General features: G+C 40.2%; 1 protein-coding gene across 1 annotated transcript in view; it reads right to left on the reverse strand.

The window, feature by feature from the left end:
• The window catches only part of LOC144506477 (vang-like protein 1), a 42,727-nt gene that overhangs the window by 10,809 nt on the left and 9,220 nt on the right, over positions 1–22,698 (reverse strand). Inside the window, exons 2-4 of the mRNA XM_078232655.1 lie at positions 15,400–15,670; positions 10,614–10,746; positions 7,077–7,681 (exon numbers count right to left, since the gene is read on the reverse strand). Of these exons, the coding sequence (XP_078088781.1) occupies positions 7,077–7,681; positions 10,614–10,746; positions 15,400–15,470 (809 nt within the window). The 5' untranslated portion in view covers positions 15,471–15,670. The remainder of the gene's footprint in view (positions 1–7,076; positions 7,682–10,613; positions 10,747–15,399; positions 15,671–22,698) is intronic.

Below are 22,698 nucleotides of genomic sequence, written 5' to 3' on the forward strand. Positions count from 1 at the left end.
AGTGAAAACAGAATATCTCTCTGGTGAAACGGATGCAGGGCTGGAGCTCATTTTGGGCTCAAATAGAATGCAACGGGTGTAAGTGGTCTGATTCAGCCTGAAACAGTCAGGGGTTTGTGGCAAGGTTTATACAGCTCATTGCAGCAGCAGGTTAAGCTGTAGAAAACGGAGCCTCATCCAGAACAGGATACTGGACAAACAGTCTGATAGCACAAAGGCACGGCAGCAGAGGGATGCAAAAAGGTAGCAGTGATAGAGATCCAGACATCAATGTAGATGTGGCAGGGGGTGGTGGTAGGGTTAGCCAAGGATGTATTGTTGGAGGAATTCCCAAGATGATAGCTTGAGCATGGAAAGAGAAGCTGCTGGAGGAGATTATCAGTCTAGGAATGAATAGATATGACTGGAAGTGAGTGAAAGCAGTCCCACTGAGCTGGACAATGGAAATGAGGCACTGAAGAAGAAGGGTGTGGTTGGTCATGTCAAATATCGCAGAGAAGTTGAGAAGATGAGGAGTGATATTGCACCATGGTCTGTCACATGGCATGTCATTTGTAACTTTTAGTGTTGTGGAAGAGGCAAATGGCCTGACTGGAGAGGTTCAAACTCTAAGCTGCACAGATTTGGGATAAGATTATTTATAATGTACACCATGCTCCGAGGACATCATCATGAAAGGTTAAGAAAGCACAAGATAACAGTCAATGATTGTAACCTTTCTTTAAGTTTATGAAATATGCCCAAATCTCTGACGACTCGATGGAGACCTTGAAGCTGCAGGTTTTGATTGCAGTTTGGGCTAGCCACAACATAATGGTGTGTGACATACTGACGCCCCCCGCCCCGCCCTTGGTCAGAGAAGGAAATAACATAAATAAATACAAAAATCAGTCAGGGTCTCTCTCCTGACGGCTATATGCAATTAGTGCGAGAAAATCTGTGCAAGTTAAAGTTTTGTGAAGGCAGAAAAGAGAGAGCTGCACTGACTAGGCACACAAAGAATGGGTGAGGTACAAGAGGGCTTCAGTCATCCATCAAATGGTGCCGCAGCAGCAGTTAAAGTCTTCAGGGCAGAAGGGGACAAAAGTGATTAAATGAAATACGCACAGGCATACCCCTCCCATCCACTCCTTTCCCCGTGGGAACCACGTTTCACAGATGTGCAGCATTAAAGGAAATTAGCTTTCAGGCTAACACTCGCCATGTTTAAAGAGGTCAGAAGTACAAGAGAAGAATTTAGGAGTCACGAATCTACTGACGATGGGCAGAGGAGTTTCAGCAGTAAATGCGAAGCAGCGGCTGAATGCTATCAGTCAGAGCTTGCCATTATTCTAATTAAGAGCTGTACAAAAGGAGGAAATTCATAAAGGCAAATCATTAATCAAACAAATCCAGGGTTGCGGTCAAGTCCTGTTATCTCCCAGTTATCAGAAATTCCTCTTTATGGTCACTTAAGGACAAGTGAATGCTAAATATTTAGAATTTCCTGGTATAAATGCATTCGACCATTGATTTTAAGAATCCAAATGGGGTCATCTTGTGCCCCATGCATCAATTTGTCAGGAGATGACACTATTCAAAATGCCTGGGTTACAGTGTTTTACTGTGGTCCGTCCAATCATGTAGCTGCAATGTCAGATTTCTGCCAAGAGAGGCCCCCAGTGACGTGTTTAAAAACTGGAGCCTCATAGCAGCTGAACACCTCAGAATGAGGGTGCCCTTTGATCACAATGATTTTCACACTGATTTTATGTCTGCAGTGACAGGCAAGTGAGAAATATTGATCAACTCACACACAGAATACATAATGAACATGGTTTGGAAAACAGAATAAAGCCCATTGACGTTTCAAGGTCTTTCCTCAGGAATGAAATATTACAGTTGAACAGCATTTAAAGAGGCCAAAAAAAAGGGTGGAAAACAAAACCAAACAGGAAAAAGAAAGAGAATGGACTGTGAAGTACTTGGGTGGAGAACAGAGCAGGGTTAAATAGTAGAATTGATATCATCAGGAGACAAATGGACGTGTAATGTGACACTGCTGTATTGAGAGAAAACAAAGAAACGAAAGACCCAAGGCATATATCCCTTAGTAAAGGAAACTAATAGTAAAGGAAACCAGCCAGAGAAGGGCAGGGTCCAGTGACCTGGGTCTTTTGGAAGAAAAAAAGGTCAACCTCAAGGGTGCAGATCACCTCAGATCATGTGGAGACAAGGAGATATATCTTGGGATGAGGGAGAAATCATACAGGGGTTATTGTGCGAGGCTACATTACAGATAGGAGAGCCGGCAGAGTTGGATGGGGTGGTTTAATATGTCAAACGGTGCAATGTTTTTCAGTTACACAGAATGTCATTGGTGACCTTAACCACTGTAGTCTAGATGTTGCAGACAATGCTGAAGTGAGACCCTGGAAACAGAGGGTGGCAGGTGAGCTTCTACGTGGCTGCCATTCAAAAATCTTAGAGCAGAATCTTACTCTTCTCTGTGAATCACAACAAATTTCCAAAAAGTCTTCTGGCTTTTAAAACACAAGGTTGGCTGAATCACTGCTTCTAGATTTATTTTAACTCATTACAACATTGGCGGTGTCCTCTCCTATGGGACTGAGTCCTTTTACAGTTCAACAAAAATGTTGAAGGATCGTCAATATACAACAATAATGCATACAAATTTAGGAAGTAATAACAAAGGAACAATAAAGGCAAAAACAAAATGTTTAAACAAGTGGATAGACCAAATGATGTAAAAATACTTGTCATGTTCAGTGCTCTATTTGGTCCGTACCCTCACCGCAGAGAGTATAGAGCAGATTTTATGAATGTTATCAGGACTGGAAAATTGCAGCCATGAGGAAAGACTGGGATTGTTTTCCTTGCAACAGTTAAGGCCGAGGGGAGATTTGATTGAGTTGTATAAGGTTTTGAGGGGCCTCCATAGAGTGGATGCAAAGGACCTTCTGTACCCTTTCTAATGCAATCATATAGTGTGGCGATCAGAACTGTACACAGTACTCTAGCTGTGGCCTAAATGAAAATTTTATACAGCTCCATCATAACTTACCTGCTCTTTTATTCTAAGCCTCAGTTAATAAAGGTAAGTGTCCCATAAGCCTTCTCAACCACCGTAGCTACCTGCCCTGATGCCTTCAAGGATCTTTGGACATGATTCTCTGCACTCCCCAGCATCCTACCATTCAGTGTGTATTCCCTTGCCATAATGCATCACCTCACACTTTTCAGGATTAAATAACATTTGCCACTGTCGTGCCAATTTGACCAGCCTATCTATATGGTCCTGTAATCGAAGACTTTCCTCCTTGCTGTTTACACACCACCAATTTTTGTGTCATCTACAAACTTATTGATCATACCTCCCACGTTCATGTGTAGATCATTAATATACGCTACAAACAGCAAGGGATCCCGCAGTGATCCTTGCTGTACACAACTGGACACTGGCTTTCTGTCACAAAAACAACCTTCGACCGTTACCCTCTGCCTCCTGCCACTAAGCTAATTTTAGATCCAATTTGCCAAATTGCCCTGGATCCCATGGGTTACCTTCTTGATCAGTTTTCCATGCAGGACCTTGTCAAAAGCCATGATTAAGTGGAGATTAATTCTGGCCCTCGAGTTTTTTTCCAATAATTTCCTTACCACTGATGTTAGACTCACTGGCCTGTAATGACCTGTTTTTTCCCTACTTCAATCTTGAATAATGGCACCACATTAGCTGTCCTCCAATCCTCTGGCACCTCTCCTGTGGCCAGAGAGGATTTGAAAATTAGCATCAGAGTCTCATACAGCATACTAGGAAATGGGTGGTTGAGCTGAGAACCCTCATACCATTCAAGAAACATTTAGATGAACACTTGAAACGACATAGCATACAAGGCTATGAACCAAATGCTGGAAATCAGATTAGAATAGACAGCTGTGTGATGACCAGTGCAACACAATGGGCCGAAGGGCCTCTTTTTGTGCTGTGGCTCTATGACCAGGAGGTCAGTGGCTAGGGGGCATAGATTTTAAAAAAAATAGGTAATAAGGATTAGAGGAGAGATTTCTTTCATTCAGGGGTGGCAGGGGTCTGGAACTCATTGCCTGAAACGGGTGGTAGAGGCAGAAACCCTCAATTCATTTAAAAGGTGTCTGGATGTGCACCTGAAGCCCTGTAACCTCTAGAGCTATAGACCAAGTGCAGGAAATTGGGATTAGGCTGAGGGCTCATTTCCCAGACAGTACAGACATGGACAGGGTAACCTCCTGAGCCGTAATTTTTAAAATATCTCCTAGAGATCTGAAAGGGAGGAATGTGCAGGAATGAGGGGAGAAAGCCAATACGTGAATTGCTCCTTAAGACAGCTTGCATGGACACAATGGGTTGAATGGCCTTCTTCTGAGATTCTATAATATTCCCAGTATCATTACAGCAACCAGAAGATAACAAAGTGGGTTCAGCTTGCAGATCAACATATGAGCACATGAAATAGGAGCTGCAGACTATTCAGTCCCTGCAGCCTGCTCTGCAATTTGGTAAGATCATGGCTGATCTGATTGTGGCCTCAATTCTTCTGGTCTACCCTCTATAACTTTTGACATCCTTGTCAATCAAGAATGTAACTAACTCAGCCTCACAAATATTCCATGACCCTGCCTCCACTGCGCTCTGGGAATAGAATCCCACAGAGTCACGACCCTCAGAGAAAATAATTCACCTCACCTTCGTCTTAAATGGGAGACCCCTTATTTTAAACTGTGGCCCCTAGTTTTAGTCTTTCTCACAAGGGGAAAAATCCTCTCTGCATCCACTCTGTCAAATCCCCTTAGGATGTTACATGTTTCAGAAAGATCACCTCTCATTCTTCTGAACTCCAATGAATATAGGTGTAACATTTCCTTCAACCCAGGAATCAGTTGAATGAACCTTTTCTGAACTGCTACTAATGCAATTATAAACTGTGAGGAGACCAAACCTGTACACTGTATTCCAGATGTGGTCTCCCTATTTTTATTTCCATCCCCTTTACAATAAACAACATTTCATTAGCCTTACTAATCACTTGCTGCACCTCCATGCTAACTTTTGGTGATTCATTTACCAGAACACCCAGATCCCTTAGTCACCCTGTAGCCAAGTCTATGTCGTGACCATCAGAGCATACACATTTATTGCTATTTGTGCTGACAATTCATCCATTTTGTTATGAAATCTATGTGCATTCAGATATAGAGCCTTTAGCATCTCTGTGGGTTTCCGCTGGGTGCTCAGCTTTCCTCCCACAGTCCAAAGATGTGTAGGTTTGGTGGATTGGCCATGCTAAACATGCGGGGTTACGTGCTCTGTCAGAGTCGTGGAGACTCGATAGGCCGAATGGCCGCCCTCTGCACTTGTAGGGATTCTATGATTCTAGGTCTTATTTGTGCAAACTTTGGTCTTAGCAGCTGGCACACATGTTAATTTGTACGCTCTGTCCCGTCCTGCCACACGCTTGATCATTGTTATCATACGTGTGGCTTTGTTGTCCATTTATAACATACACACCCACCCACATGTGCACACACACCCCCAAACACTATTTTAATTTAAAGCCCTCTAAACTCCCTTAGTTATATGACCCACCAGGTTCCAACATGGCTTGGGGTTGGAGGGAAGACCATCCCAACAATATAACATCTCATTTTCCCAGTACTGATGTCAGTGCTCCATGAATCAAAACCTATTTTCCTCACAGCAATCTTTGAGCCACCTATTCAACTTTCTAATTTTACTTACCCAATGCCAATTTGCTCATGGCACTGGTAATAATCCAGAGATTATTACATTTGTGGTTCTGCTTTTGGTACCCAAGTAGATAACAACTAAACCCTCCCACTGCAAGTTCCTCGCCAACCCGAGTAGATGCCTCAAACCATGGCAATGCAGATTTCTGGACTCTTGCTCTTGCCTAGTGAACTGTGTCTATTTGGCTGACTAAACAGTCTCCTACCAGCACTACATTCTAATTTTTAATGGTTAATCTCCATGTAATATAGTTGATTCATTCAACAAAAATAGGAATCACAGGGACAGCATATGTATCATTCATCCAATGATTTGCAACTTTATATGTTGCATTTTCAAATGGAAGCATTTTCTTCTATGAAAAACAATAAGAAAGTGGAAAAGAGGTAGAATTCATTCCACCTAATTACAGATAAAGAGGAGAATACAGAACTCGTCAATGTTGCAACATTCAATGTGAAATAAGCAAGTTTCATAGTTGATGTTTAACAATCTCAGGAGTATGAAGCACCAACAGTATCACAAATTCCCTTAGTTTAGCTGGACAGAACAGACATTTTTGGTAAATGTTTTACTTAACTGCAAACCTTTTGCTTTAAATCCAGCAATCACCATTTAAAACTTTATTCCATCTTTATTGCAATTTGACAATGAACCTTAAGTATGGAACTTGAGATTCTTGTTACGGGTAATTAGCACCAATACTCCACCGTAAGAGAAATAAAGATGTAAACTAGCATACACAATGTCACCCACTCACTAAACTGACACGGTGTTCTGTAAAAGTATAGAAATACAAGCCAACTGCAAATACAAGCTCGACTGCTTTCACTGAAAGGTAAACACTTCACCCACAGATGGCAGCTGCTTGGATTCTACCAAACATCAACTTTTCCATTAATCTTTAGTTCTTCTGACATCCTGATGTCTGCAGTTCCTAACTGTGTTACGATAGATGAAACTGCTCTGTAATGCTTGTAAAACAATTTTATATCTTAAATAAAGAGGTAATAACTGCAGTCATTTACACGTGGGTATTACACAATACTGAGCAAGAGCCAATCCATGTCCGATGTTAATTTCCATGTATAAAACTGTAATTCATTCATCACAAACTAATGCTCATTTTTTTCTTGGACATTTCAATTTTATTCCAATTTCTAAACTTCATTACTGGACATGACTAAAAGTGTTGGAAGACAATAGGGTAGAAAAATATAGGCAGATGAAAAACTAGATTGGTAACAAAATTTAAGTGTTGCTTACAGTATTGCTACACGTCACATACCTTAGTAGGCCCAGAGTGTAGAAATGGGATTCCCCATCAGTTGACCGGGTCACTTTCACATTGAACATGGGCTGCAGTTGACGTAGCTCCAGCAGCACGATTGCCAGGTAGTGGATAAACAAGAGGGCATCTACCAGCGAAACTGCGTACTGAACAATTCCCTGGTAATTTGGATCTCTTGAGTCCAGAATACGTACTCCATAGAACAGCCAATAGGAAACCACAAACACGAATATCAGCACCATCAAGAGTGCCCGGAACACAAAGACGCGTGGCATCTGCGCCTTGGGTTTGCGAAAGAAGAGTGCCCAGGTTCCAATGAGAAGGATGAGAAGCTTGAAGGCGACAGAGATGAATAGCCCTTCGCACACAGTGCCACAGGGTTCAAGTACTTCCCGCCACAGAACGTGAGGCAGAACCATAAAGGCAATGGGCGTTAAAAAGACCAGTATTCCAAGCACAGCAGCAATGGCTATCCCCAAATGCCGAGTACAGTCCAGCCCAGTGTCATCCACATCCTTTGTGATCCTCGCAATGTCTTCCTGTGATATACTGTGCTCTGAAGTCCCAGTGATGGCTGTTGTGGTTTCCCCCCAGTTATCATCCTGCAAGGTAAAATACCATGGTCAGAATTACCTTTTACAAACCTTTTATTGAAATCAGTAACTAAATCAAGAAAAATCTTATGACTTATTTTAAAATATTATTTAACCTGCCTCAGAGAGAGTTTTGATATATTTTCTGAATAAATGCCAATATTGCACTAGTTCCACATCAATTCAGTAAGCTTACAAGTTCCCAATCCAGCAGTAAAATACAGGTCTGCATTTAGAAGCACAGTAGTCCCAAAATGAGCTCAAGGTCAACTACAATCAAATTACTATCCTGTTCTTTTTATATCTGTTTTTGTAATACTTTTGATTCTGCAATATGATCCTGCAGTTTTACAAATCAATTATTTAAAGCTACCAGATGGTAGATTTAGTTAAAATATTACCAGAGAAATTACAATCACATGGTTTATTAGGCAAGTTTGTGAACATCAATGTCTAATTCTGTGGAGTAAGATACATGGTCTAACTTCTCAAAGGCACCTTTTCCAGAACTAGCAGTTAGAGGAAATATTTGTTTACATTGTCTTTACCCAGTAACTAGGGGAAAATTATCTGCCTCATTACTTTATCAAGATTTGCAACCTGATTGCCTTACAAGTGTGTGTGTTTAGTCTCTACATTTCCAACACGTTAATGTTCTCCGAATGATCTGACTCATGTGTTACCACAAACAGGTCAGTAATTTAATCTAGTTTCAGGGAATAATTTAAATCATGGTCCCTTTTTAACCCGGTAAGTTTCTGAGACTGCTGTTGCAATTTTTTTTTAAAAACAACATTATTGCTGCCTTTTCCCCATGGGCACAGTTTTTGCTTTTATGCTTAGACACTGTGCAAAGACCCCCAGGGTGATGAAGTGGATCTCAGCACATCTAAAATGATATAAATTCTGGCTAACAGATTTTACAGCGAGTTCTATTATTGTTGTAACTCATATGTTTTCTCCCCTGTACATGCATTATCCAGTGTTATATCTCAGCAGATGCTCACGGAAACTAATCTCTATATTAAAACTCTAAGCGCTATTGGATACAATTTCAAGTCATCCTCTTACTCCCCTCAATTGCCCAAACTATTGAATTGCAGCAGGACCTAATAACATTGGTTAATGAGGCTGTGGGCTGAGCGAACCAAAGGTCCAATCCTTTGGCGCTGCAATGGGTGTGCAAATTACTCTGGGCTCAGCAACACTTAGCTTAATCACGGTAGATAAGAGAGATTCAGAATTTCTTGCCTTTTTTTGTTACCTCTTCACTAAAGAAATTTACACAAGTTCATCAGTTGCTGTTTAAAAGCAAATGTTATAAAATTTACCTAGCACTTTAAAAGCTACAAACTTTGGTGAATGCTTTCCCATTCCATTAAAAAAGAACTCCCACGATGACAAACATTATGATTGAACACTGAGACAAAAAAGGTTGCCAGCAGAAAAGGTTACAGGGTGAAGCAAAGGTTACAAAGACCCACGGTGCAAGAATAAACAGCCGGTTCTAACAAATTCTACTTCAATAACAGATAAGAACAACTTGCATTAATAGAATCTATAATAGATCAATAGAAAATCCATGAAGATATTTGAAAAGATGTGAAGATAAATAGAAATGGATAAAGGAAAGGACACAGACACGCATTGAAATTAGGAGGTAACCAAAAAGATGATTTTTTAAAATTAGATTTTTACAAGTTAAGAGATACAAGCACTGAAGAGAGACTTAAGCTGAAACGATCTTGACTGCCACCAATGGCTGGTTGAAGGGAGGGTCTAATCCATACAGAGAATTGGAGGGTCAAAGGAAGCAAAATAACTTGCAAGAGGAAAGCCAGGAAATTGCAAAGGATGGGGCAAGACCACATAGATACAAGTACTTCAGGGATATGTTTAATGTCTATGGGGCAAGAATTAAGTGTAGGTCATCAAGTACTGGATTAGTGGGTGGCAAATACTGAGAGCAGCAGATTTATTGTAGCCTAGGCCATTTCGATATGGCAATTTGGACAAGAGGGCATTCTGTATGCGACAGGATGGAACTACTACCAATTACTGACCCTTTCAAAGTAATTATTATACACATCTTAAAGAAAATTAAAACAATGCTACAAAGCTAAATTGTTCCAGTATTCCGTGTCACTATGTTTGATATGATAAAAGCATTCAACAGAATGGATACAGATAAGCTACATCCTCTGGTTAGAGAAGCGCGAACTAGAAGAACAATGGCAAAATTAGAGCTAGAAGAATGGTAAAGTATGAGCTTGCTCATTCAGAAATGAAATCAAAGTACTTTTCAGATACTGGATAGTGAAAAGGTGGAATTCTGGGCTTCAAAAAGGCGATGGATGCTGGACCAATTGAGATCTTCAAGACAGAGTCCAACAGTTTTTCTTTTTTGGGTAATGATATAGATCAAATTTGGGTGATCGGAATTAGCTACAGATGAGCCATGATCTAACTGAATGGTAGCACAAGCTTCAGAGGTTGGATGCTTACTCCTGTTCCTATGTCACAAGTGCATGCAACAATTCCTTACTCAGCATATCTGACTGTTTGATAATTCCATTGTCCAGCAAGTTTTGAGACTACATCAACTTGCTCTTTTATATAAACATAAACAGAAACAAAAGGGAATATGACAAATAAGACAACCTGCAGGGGTAGCAAAACTGCAAGTTGGCCGATGAAAAACATCTTTGTGTATATATCTATCTAATAAAACAAACGAACAAAAGGGGCTATAATCAGATAAACTTCTGAATTTTAAGAGTTTTGAAATACAAATATCATTGTTCATTGCCTTTTTTGGTCCCTGGTTTCACAGACCTTATTCAATAATATAGTTTTACGATGCTCTTTGGTCATCTTACACCTGAAACATCCAATAGTATAACCCTCATTTTGAAAATTCATAAGTATATCCAAGTCTTACCTGTACGGTCTCATCCCCACGAGTTGACTCATTGCCAAGCAGTGGCTCTGCTGGTGGTGTTTGAATGGTAACAGATTTCTCTGACCGACTGCTATCTTTGTTTCTGGATCTTTGCCGATCCCGGCTCCTTTCACTAAAAGAGGAAAAGCAGGGCATTTGGTCATGACCAGGGAATGCAGCCACAGAACCCATATTAGACCACTTCAAATAATCTATGCTACTGTACTGCAATTCAACACAGATTCTTCTAAAATAAGCAACATATTCCCCGGTCTAAAACTTAAATTCACAGCAGACTTGGCTTAAACGTTCTTGGATATTAGGCCTCACTCACTTTTTGATGTGATAAATTGGACTACAAAAGCAACCAACACAAACATTCCTACAAAATTGGGGCAAGTGTTAATCTTATGAACCAAGTTTAGCATTACACAGACTAACAGATGGACAAAGAGCCCAGATGCAACATAACAGAATGTGAATGAGGCACTCAATTTGGAAAATAAGCAACAACAAAAAAAACTACAGAAAAGGTGAAGTAATGAGAGAAACGTAAGTTATAAAATATATTCTACATCAATGGAAGGAAGATGTAGGATTAGCTCAAGTTATTCTGTATTTTGTATTTCCTTTTCTTCCAACACATTGTTCAAAAGAATACATTAGAAACTAATCATTGTCCTTTAGCAATCAGCTGCTAGAAGGTGCACAAGATTGGCTGAGAATAGTGATCTCTGTCACTCCCAACCTCAACCTGCCCTTTTCCTCTATCCAATACTTGTTTATAGTGGCATTTAATTCTGGTCACCATCTCATCTTGACTAATTGTCAATTCAGACTATGCACCCAATTTCTACACCAGGCAACTTGATAAACCAACGTGACGTGCCCCCTGAAAAGCTTTATTTTGCATTTTGGAGTCTGGAAAGAACAATGATGCTAATATTGCTCTAATCCTGGCATCCAGTCCAGACTGAACCTCCAGGAGATAGCGAGAAGGAAAGGAGATGGTGCAGAATGTATTTTTATAGTCATAGCTAGGGTGTAGAGAAAGATCAACTTAATGTGAGGGAAAAAAACTGGGTAAGATGCTCTTTCGGAGAGTCCGTGCAGATTCGATGAGCTGAATGGCCTTCTTCTGCACTGTAGGGATTCTATGGTTCTATCATACCCGCACTAATCTGTCTGTTGCAGCGACATGTGCCCAGAACAGTGATTCGATTTTATTGTCACATGTATTAATATATAGTGAAAAGTATGTTTTCTTGCGTGCTATACAGACAAAGCATATTGTTCAAAGAGAAGGAAAGGAGATGGTGCAGAATGTAGTGTTAGTCATAGCTAGGGTGTAGAGAAAGATCAACTTAATGTGAGGTAGGTCCATTCAAGTCTGATGGCAGCAGGCGAAGAAGCTGTTCTTGAGTCGGTTAATAAGTACCCTCAGACTTTTGTATCTTTTTCCTGATGGAAGAAGGTGGAAGAGAGAATGTCCAGGGTGTGTGGGGTCTAATTATGCTGGCTGCTTTTCCGAGGCAGCGGGAAGTGTAGACAGTGTCAATGGGTGGGAGGCTGGTTTGGGTGATGGATTGGGCTTCGTTCATGACCCTTTGTCATTTCTTGCGGTCTTGGGCAAAAGCAGGAGCCATAAAGCTGTGATACAACCAGAAAGAATGCTTTCTATGGTACATCTGACATGCCAAATTTCCTCAGTCTCCTGAGAAAGTTGAGGTGTTGGTGGGCTTTCTTAACTATAGCATCGGCATGGAGGGACCAGGACAGGTTGTTGGTGATCTGGATACCTAGAAACTTGAAGCTCTTGACCATTTCCATTTCATTCCCATTGATGTAGACAGGGTCATGTCCTCCACTATGCTTTCTAAAGTCGAAGACTATCTCCTTCATTTTGCTGACATTGAGGGAGAGATTATTGTTGTGGCACCAGTGGAAGGAGATTATTGTCGCTACACCAGTTCACCAGATTCTCTATCTCTTTCCTGTACTCCATCTCATCACTGTTTGAGATCCGACCCACTATGGTGGCGTCATCAGCAAACTTGAAAATCAAGTTGGAGGGGAATCTGGCCACACAGTCACAGGTGTATAAGGAATATAATAAGGGGCTGAGGACACTGCCTTGTGGGGTGCCCAATTCAGAAGAGAGCTAGCAACTCAAAATTGGGCATCCAGTTGTGCATCCAGAGACGAAGCAAGAGTGACAGCCTTTAACATCAAGGCAGCATTTGACCAAGTGTGGCGTCAAGAAAGCCTGGCAAAACTGAAGTCAAAGGAAATTAAGGAGAAAAATCTCCACTGGTTGAAATCACACCCGAGCACAAAGTAATATGGTTGTAGTTGTTGGAAACCAGTCATCTCTGTCCCAGAATCTCACTGTAGGACTTCCTCAGGATAATGTCCAAGGCACAACCATCTTCAACTGCTTCATCAATGACAATCCCTCCATCATGAAGCCAGAATGAGAATGTCCCCTGATGATTGCAGGGTGTTCAGTATCACTCAATTCCTCAGGTTTTGAAGCGGTCTGTATCCACATGCACCAATCTAGTACAACATTCAGGATTGGGTTAATAAATGTCAAGTTACATTTATGACACACAGGTGCCAGGTAATGATGATCTCCAACAAGAGAGATTCTAACCATTTCTCCATAACACTTAACAGCATAACCATCGCTGAATTCCCACCCTCAATATCCGAGGGCTTGCCACTAATCAGAAACCTAACTGGAGCAGGGATCCTGTGGCAAAAAGGCCATAGAATCCCTACAGTGCAGGAGGAGGACACTCGGCCCATTAAGCTTGCACCAACAACAACCCCATCCAGGCCCTATTCCCGTAACCCCACGTATTTACCAATTCCCCTGACACCAAGGGGTAATTCTGCATGGCCAATCAACCTAACCCGCACATCTTTGGAGTGTGGGAGGAAACCAGAGCACCTGGAGGAAACCCATGGGGAGAATGTGCAAACTCCACACAGAGAGTCACCCGAGGCCTGAATTGAAACCGGGTGCCTGACGCTGTGAGACAACAGTGCTAACAACTGTGCCACCCTTATGTCAGAAGCTAGGAACTCTGCAGCAAGTAACTCAATTCCTGATTCTCCAAAGCCTATTGTCTATAAGAGCATGGTGGAACACTGTCTACTTGCCTAGATGAGCTCAGCTTCAAGATTACTCAAGAAGCTCAACACCGCCCAGGACAAAACAACTTGATTGTTTGACACCCCATCCACCTTAAACATTCACTCCCTCCACTACACGCACACAGTGGCAACAATGTGTCCTAGCTACAAGATACATTGCAGCAATTTGCCAAGCCTCCAAATACACATTCCAAACCCGCAACATCTAACACCTAGAAATACAAGGACAGCAAATGAATAGGAACCATTAGTTACAGGTTTTCCTCTAAACCATTAACTATCCTGGACTTGGAAGTATACTGCTGTTTCTTCACTGTCACTTGGTCAAAATCCTGGAACTTCTTCCCAACAGCACAGCAGGTGTACCTACAGCACATGGACAACAGCAGACAGCCTGAGACAAAAGCTAGCTATGAAACCAAACCATTTCAGCATGTTACTAAACTGACGTAACATGTCACATCCTCTATCAATATAAAACACTTAATATTTCTGCAAGCCAAATTTTCAAATTAAACTCCTATTAGATACAGAGAAGATTAAAAGAGCCTCTATTACGTATCAAATCAAACTGGCATCCACAAATACTTGCCCAGTTGCTTGGTCAAGCATTCTCAAGTAAGGATGCAGGCTGGAGATTAGCGTGACATATCCTGGTCATTGACACGGCTAAGAGCAATGCTTCGTTCGTTGTAAAGGTGGAGCATGCCCACAGTGAGAGAGACGCAACAAGGAACAGTGGTAGCCCTGCCAGTATAAAAATTCTCTTGACATGAGAAGGTAGCTCTCACCGTTTGGGAAGGTGTTTGGGTCTAGGGAGAGTTTGGCAGCTTCCCGCCAACCTAAAAATGCAGGATGGTTACTTCTCGGGATCATATTATTGTCCAACCTAGTCAGATCACTCTGATTTGCAATGTGTCAGTAGTCAGGGGCAGTTGGCAAAGTGTGGCAGTACTTTTAGGACCAATCATCACCCTGTACCAAAAGGGATATGGCCACAGGAGTCTCCAAAATCACCACTGCCAAGCAACAAGTTGCTCCAATTTCACTCCACTCTGAGGTAGAGCATTACATTAGGTAGAAAAAAAACATACAATACGTTGCCACTAAGAGGAAGTACCCAAGAAACAAACAATATCATAAGTACAGAGTAATCAGAGGAGGAGCATATCAAAGCGCAGAGTGCAAATGAGAAGACAAGTGAATTTTCTGCACATGGAAGGAGACATGGAAGGAGACATGGCAGAAGTCCACCAAGATACACAAGTTTACACGTTTTGTGGGCTCTCTCATATTGGGGAGTGGATTTGTGCAAGGAGACAAATTGTGCATTTCTTTAAATTGTTACTGATTTTCTACAAGATCTTTATTGCATTTACGTTTCTAAAATAAGTTTCAAGTGTTCAAACAGGATCTGAATGTTACATTACTAAATTTACAGTGTATATCTCCCAGTTTAAATTATTGGAGCAGAAAATCTAGTCACTGGACTTCGAACAAATAAGAGCTCTTTCCCTTCCTTCCAACGCTTTTCTAGATGAATCTACATTGGGTCACCTTTTAGTTATGATCCAAGCTGTAATTACATTAATACTACAAACTATTCCAAAAAAACAGTACCTACCCATGTCTGTGAGAGCTCTTGGAGCGACCTGAATAGTAGGAATAGCCAGAATATGTGGATTCTGTGTCCATTATCGCAGACTGCTTGTTAACTGGAAGATAGATTGATTTCCAATTGTTGATGGATTTTGGTTTGGCTTCCCAGGAGCCAAATAGTGGTTTGTCAACGGTCTTGCCCGGGCCAGTTGGAATGGTCAGTAGATTGGCAGCATGGTTCTTTAACTGGTCTATTTTGAAAACAAACCAGGGATCTCTTGTGAAGAAACATTAACCTGCAGCAAGAACATAAATGGAAGTAATATACTTTTCAAGCAGCACACTTCACACTCTACATCAGTGATTATTGCACTGCAGGTGACACACTTACAAATATTTGATAATTACATACATTTCTCCACGCAATTACTTTTGTAAATTGAAGGTTTAAACCTTGCTATTAAATAAGAACACATATATAGTTAAGTCTTCAAGGGCACAGTAGGAAATGTTCTTTGAACAGAAAGCAAACCAGAAAGCACAGAGAGGGGTTTCATTTGTATCAGAACTACTAACCCTACATTCTGTTGTACAAATTTTATGGTTACCGTTTTATTGAAAGTATCCAACATATACACTTGTCAAATTGTTTACATAGAACAGTACAGGCCGTTCGGCCCTCGATGTTGTGCCGAGCTTTGATCAAAACCAAGATCAAGCTATCCCACTCCCTATCATACTGGCGTGCTCCATGTGCCTATCCAAAGTCCATTCCACACCCCAACCACTCACTGAGTAAAGAACCTACCTCAGACATCCCTCCTATATCTCCCACCATGAACCTTATAGTTATGCCCCCTAGTAACAGCTACATCCACCCAAGGAAATAGTCTCTGAACGTCCACTCTATCAACCCCCCTCATCATCTTATAAACCTCTATTAAGTCGCCTCTCATCCTCCTCCGCTCTAAAGAGAAAAGCCCTAGCTCCCTCAACCTTTCCACATAAGACCTACCCTCCAAACCAGGCAGCATCCTGGTAAATCTCCTTTGCACTCTCTCCAATGCTTCACACACTAGACTGAAATAAATATTCAACTGAATAACCAAATCTCACTCCCATGATTGTAGAAGCCAAAAATGTAGTGGCATATTTATATTGTATTATATTTATACTACCAGTCCGAAACCTCATATTTGTACATTACTTCCAGCAAGGTAGTCCCACACTTTTAGCGTCAGGAATAATAGGAACTATCCAAGAAAACACTGAACACTGTTTCCATGCATACACACAGCTCCTTGAGCAGTGATTAAAATCTAAATGTTTTGACACTATACAGGGGAGAATTTAAAACATTTAAGTTGACCCCCGTTAAGTTCAAAAAATATTCAGGGCTTCAATGGAACCGGTAAGCACTTTTTAAACTGAGCTTGACACCATATTAGAGTTGCATTGCATGCAATGTCAAAACCAATTTGTTTTAGAGTGACAAGTTACATATCAAAAACAGCACTGTTGCAAAGCGGAAAGCAATTGCCAACAAGGCTAAAATATCACATTATGTGGTTATGAACATGTATCTCATTGTAATGTTACAGCAACAAGTAACTATGTACTATATAAAATTCATGGCCTGAATTAACGGCAAGAACATTATAACTGTAACTTTGCACAAACAGAAAAGTAGTCAGTTACATTAATCAGCAGAGGTTTATTGCTTAGTTTGAGTGACTCGAATATTTTATTATTTTTGATAGAAACATCCTTTGACTAATTGGTAGATTTAAATATCCACATTTAGCTGCGTCACAGAAAATTCTAAGTATGAATATTAGAAAGGAGAAATAAAGTTTGTTGCCATTGACATTTAAAGCACATCAAGTTATAACACATTAGAGCAAATATGTTGGACTACCAACTTAAACACAATCCTAAAACTTCACAGCTATATATGGCACAGGACTAAACTTATTCATAATACTGATTAAATCAAATCAGCAATAATATTTTGATCCAAGTACAGAGAGATTTATTCAGACAGGCAATTTTATTTTAATGGCTGCCACAACAGTAATCAAACCAATATACCAAGGCAGAAACAGAGCTCTATCCCGCATCAAATTATAATTTCAATGTTATATAGTTATTCTTTATGGCTTTAGCAATGGGTAACCTGATAACTGGGCCTTGTGTGAAGACAATATCACTATATTCATTTACAAATGCCTCAATTGGTAGTTTATTAATCAGTGCTCATTGCATGTTTTACAGTTAATTGGACTGTATAAGGAATATTTTTGGACTTGTGGATTGATTCTTTTTTTTTAAAATTAAGATTTGTAGCAGCAGCAATGATTACCTATTTTGTTTTTCAACGGGATTGTTCCTGCTCAACAAAGAATAGTTGGGACTTGCTCAACAAAGGATAAGCAACAAAAATGTCAAAACACTTGTGGTTCTTCAGTGAAGTCTGCTAAATTTCAAGCAATTGAGTTTTTAATGGAATTTGTTGCCACACAAAATCTTTGGAACTTGTCTGCTGACCCAAAAGTAAAATCTGTAAAGTCAGACTCTTGTAACAAAAATGAGATCTAAGTATGGGTATAATACTTAAGAAAAATGTTTACAACTTCAGGAGGTCTCAAAGCACTTCACAGCTAATGGGAGCATTTTGGAATGTAATTACCATTGTAATGCTTCTGCTCTGGCTTCCTGCTAGCTGATATTATAAAGAGTTCCCTTGGTACTGTCCACTGTCTTCCAAATGTGCTGCCCTCCTCCTCAAACAATGCATCCTTAATTTCTCTGTCCTCACAAAACCTATCTTCAACCCCCTCTTCTAAACAGAGAATCTGCTGCAATGGCTTTTCTCCTCGCCCTTGCACCTTTATCCCTCAATTACAACAGGATCTATCCTTGACTCTCTCCTATTTCTCATCTGAAGTTACCATCAATATCATCCAAAAACGTGTCAGGTTCCACACACGCATACTGATGATACCCAGCTCTACCTCACTATCACCTTTCCGGGTCAATGTATATTGTTGTCAGGAAAGATGGCGGCAGTCAACATACACAAAGCAAGATCCGACAAACAGCAATGATGTAAATGACTAGATAATCTATAATAATGTTGATTGAGGAATAGACTTGTGATTAACAATATTCTACTTTAACATAAATTTCAAAATGCATCCTCTGTATTACATTTTTGGAACACAACAGATGTTAAGAGTCTGCAGAAAGTCATTCAGTAATTATTGAACTGTGAGAGATTAGTGTCACCACTCAATGACAGATGCTCTGATATCTTCTCTCTAGGAAGCTATAGTTGAGATTGTGAACTCATTCTGGAATCCTCATGCATCAGTTGCTGAAAGTAAGTGAGCAGGTACAGCAGGCAGTAAAGGCGGCGAATGATATGTTGGCCTTCAGAGCGAGAAGATTTTAGTATAGGGATAAGGATGTTTGCTGCAATTGGAGGGGGCGTTGGTGAGGCCACACCTGGAGTATTGTGTGCAGTTTCTTGTCCTTATCTGAGGAAGGATGTCCTTGCTATAGAGGAAGTACAGCAAAGGTGTACCAGGCTGATTTCTGGGATGGCAGGTCTGTCACATGAGGAGAGACTAAGTCGGTTAGGTTTATATTCACTGGAGTTTAGAAGAGTGATGATGTGGAGATGCCAGCGTTGGACTGGGGTAAGCACAGTAAGAAGTCTCACAACACCAGGTTAAAGTCCAACAGGTTTATTTGGTAGCAAATACCATAAGCTTTCGGGGTTTAGAAGAGTGACAGGGGATCTCATAGAAACGTATATAATTCTAATAGGGTAGATTCAGAAAGAATGTTCCCAGTCGTGGGAGGAGTCCAGAACTTGGGGTCATAGTTTGAGGATAAAAGGGTAAATCTTTTAGAACTGAGGTGAGGAGAAATTTCTTCACCCAGAGGGTGGAGAGTGTAGAATTCACTACCACAGAATGTACTTGAGGCCAAAACATTGTCTGATTTCAAGAAGAAATTAGATATAGCTCTCGGAGCTAAAGGGATGGGGCGGGGGGGGGGGGGGGGGGGGGGGGGCGGCAGAAACAGGATATTGAATTTGATGATCAGTCATGATGAAAATGAATGGTGGAGCAGGCTCGAAGGGTCGAATGGCCTACTCCTGCTTCTAGTTTCTATATTTCTATTCTACTATTCAATGGTACAATTTGTCACTGAATTTGTCACAATGCCACCCAAGCCCAATTTTTCCTTTTTAAATGTTACTGATTTTCTTGTGATGAACTTCTTGTGTGATCAAGCGTCAGATCAAGCCCAAGATTGGGTGCAATGCCTCATCTTATCAGTTTGGATCTTGTGTGTCCCTCTTATGGGGACCTTGAATTGGATTCGATTGAATTTTGATTTTGGTTTTCAGAGCAAGCAAGGAATGAATTTGGGTTTGCCCGGTCCATTTTGAGCATTGACTTTGTAACTTTAAGGATGGAGTAAACATTTTTTTAAAAACTAAAGAGTTAGGCTGGCATCGAATAAAACTTGATACTTTGTCCCAACTTCAGAGATCACCCTTGATTGCATCATTGTGAATATTTCTATCTACCACAATTTATCTGGATGTTAGTGATGTACTGCTGCTTATTTTCAGTGCAGATACAATGTTTCTTTAAATAACTCAGCTCAACTAAGCATTATTCTGTGGAATACCTTTTCATTCTCTAAATATCTCAGTACCAGCTGAGAATTTGGTGACATGAAATAAGTTAGTACCTGTCAAATGGCCATTAATTACTAAGTAACTTCAAATTCAACTGAACCACTGTTACTGCAACATTATTAGTTATGTTTGTGAAATTAGCAATGACAAATTTAGACTGTCAATTCACAGAAGGCTAAGGAAGGATGTATGAATAGTGGTGACTTGGTTACTTCTCATACAAGAGATCTGCAACCATTTTGCTTTAGGTTTCATGCAGTATTAGCAATTCTTTCCCATCCACATCCTAAAAATCACTTTTCCAAAAGTCACTGTACATTAAATGCATCCACGGCAATGAGCTCCCAAAAGAAATGCAGTGGCTAATAAATCAATGGCCAATGTTATTTCCATTCAAGTGCCCGTAACATTAGCAACAAACTCATTCAGCACATTCTCTCCAATCTCGCCCATTCTAATTTGTAGCTGGGGTAACTGAGGTGGGAGGGCCAGTCTGAGTTCAATAAAGCTTTTGTCAAAGATGCTTTCGGCTTTGTCTATTTTCAGAACAACTGAATTTCCAATCACAGAAAGCATTAGCTGAGTCCATGTTAGCAACAGGCACATTAAATGATTTGCAGAAAACTTTCCACCAAAGTACTGCCTCTTGTTTCAGATATGGGGGATCGAAATCTGTGAACTCTGAAACTGACCTTCAGCCTCCTGACAATAGGCAAGCTCCAGGAAATCCATCAGCATATTGGACAGAGGCGAAGCTGGCTTAGGATCTCCTCTTGAATTATGATCTTCATTATTCAACCCCATACCCAGGATGGATTTGACAATCACAATGCAATTTCACTAGTATTAATATATATATATTCATCAATCTGATGTTGAATACTCCCAAAGCATTAGACAGAAATATGGGCAATGAATGAATAGATTTTTTAAACCTCGCATTCAGATTGGGATTCATAAAGCACAAAATAAGATCATGCACCAAATTTTAAGCATGAAAGACTTGGAAAGAAAAACACATCAAACCCAACAGAATATTTTTGAGGACATGTAAGGAAGTCACTGAACTACATCAGCAAAAATCCAAGAACGATGTTTTGGACTAAGACATTTGCCGAAAACCTCCGACCTCATCCGTGGCTGGGATTCTCCGATGCCTCCGCAGTGAATGGAGTTTTGGCTGTGCGCCAAATTCTCCATTTTCACTGCCTGTGGGTTAGCCATGAATGAGATCGGAGCAGGGAATTATGTTGCAAATGGTTAACTGTGTAGAAAATGGGTTTACAAAAGTAACATTTCAAATTCTTTTGTCCAACAAAATGCTCAGAATAAAAAGTTATTGTGGAATTTTCACAATGTTACACAAGGCAAAATATTTCTGGAATGCTCGCCCTCAACATTACTGAGTTTGATATCTATCTATAATTTATGTAATAAGATCCTATTTTCATTATAATGCACATTTTGATAAACAATGCAAGCCTAGAGCTGAAAATTGTTTCACGTGGGAGACTATAACTAAGGGACAAGCATAAAAATAAGACAGCGATGAGGAGAATTATTCTCTCTGAGGGTCATTAGTTTGGGGAGTTCTCTTTCGCAGAAAGCAGGGGAGGCTAAGACACTGAATTTATTCAATGTTCAATAGGACAGACCTTTGAGACAACAAAGCAGCCAAGGGTTTGGGGGCAGATAGGAAAGTGGAGCTGAGACCACAATCAGACCTGTTTCTTATCGAATGGGGCAGCATGCTCGATGGACCAAAGTGACCTTCGCTTGCTTCTAAATCCGATGCTTCCATTATAATGGGGGGACAAATTAACTCCATTTCAGAAACCAGGGTTTTTAAAACCAGTTGTTCATAAATCCAATACTAAATAAATATGGTTACAAGCTTCTCATCTCACAGACTTCTGGAAAGCTTGAATTCAAGGTTTTACACAAATTCCAGAGGAAGCCTTAAACTTCACATTTACAATATTTAGTTTTGATGTTCTATCATGATAAACTTCAGATAGGATGAAAATTATATTGCATCACCAAACATATTGCAGTCAGATTTAACTGAGCCTGCAATAGTTTGTATAATGATACAAGAATCAATCAACCAGCACCCCTGGAAAAAAATCAGATTTGATATTATTTATTGCAAGAATATAAACTATTTATATAACAAATTTTATTTGAAATACATATTTTATTGCAGAGGACAGTATCAATGAAAGCAATTTCAAACAGCCAATATGAAAGAATTGTAGATGGCAGGGTGATTTGCTGTTCTGAAAATAAATGAGTGTATGGGTTTTGATTCCAGATGACAGCATCTGGCCATTCGAAAAATGTAATATCTGGCAACTGTCCACTCTCTCAAATATTTAGCTATTGCTTCCTTAAGATATTCCACATGATCTGCCTTAATGCACAATACATTCTACATGTCCAATACTTTGACATATAGTTAGATCTATAATGTGCAACTTCCCTCTTCCAAATTTAAGCCGGTTTCTCTTGCTTCTAGACAGTGCAGCAGTGGAAATAATATCTTGTTACACTATTTAGAAATTACATACATTGTGGTATCTATTATCTGGAGGACCTTGATAATTT

The sequence above is a fragment of the Mustelus asterias genome, chromosome 17 (genome assembly GCF_964213995.1).
Source record: "Mustelus asterias chromosome 17, sMusAst1.hap1.1, whole genome shotgun sequence".
NCBI classification, from domain to species: Eukaryota; Metazoa; Chordata; class Chondrichthyes; order Carcharhiniformes; family Triakidae; genus Mustelus; species Mustelus asterias.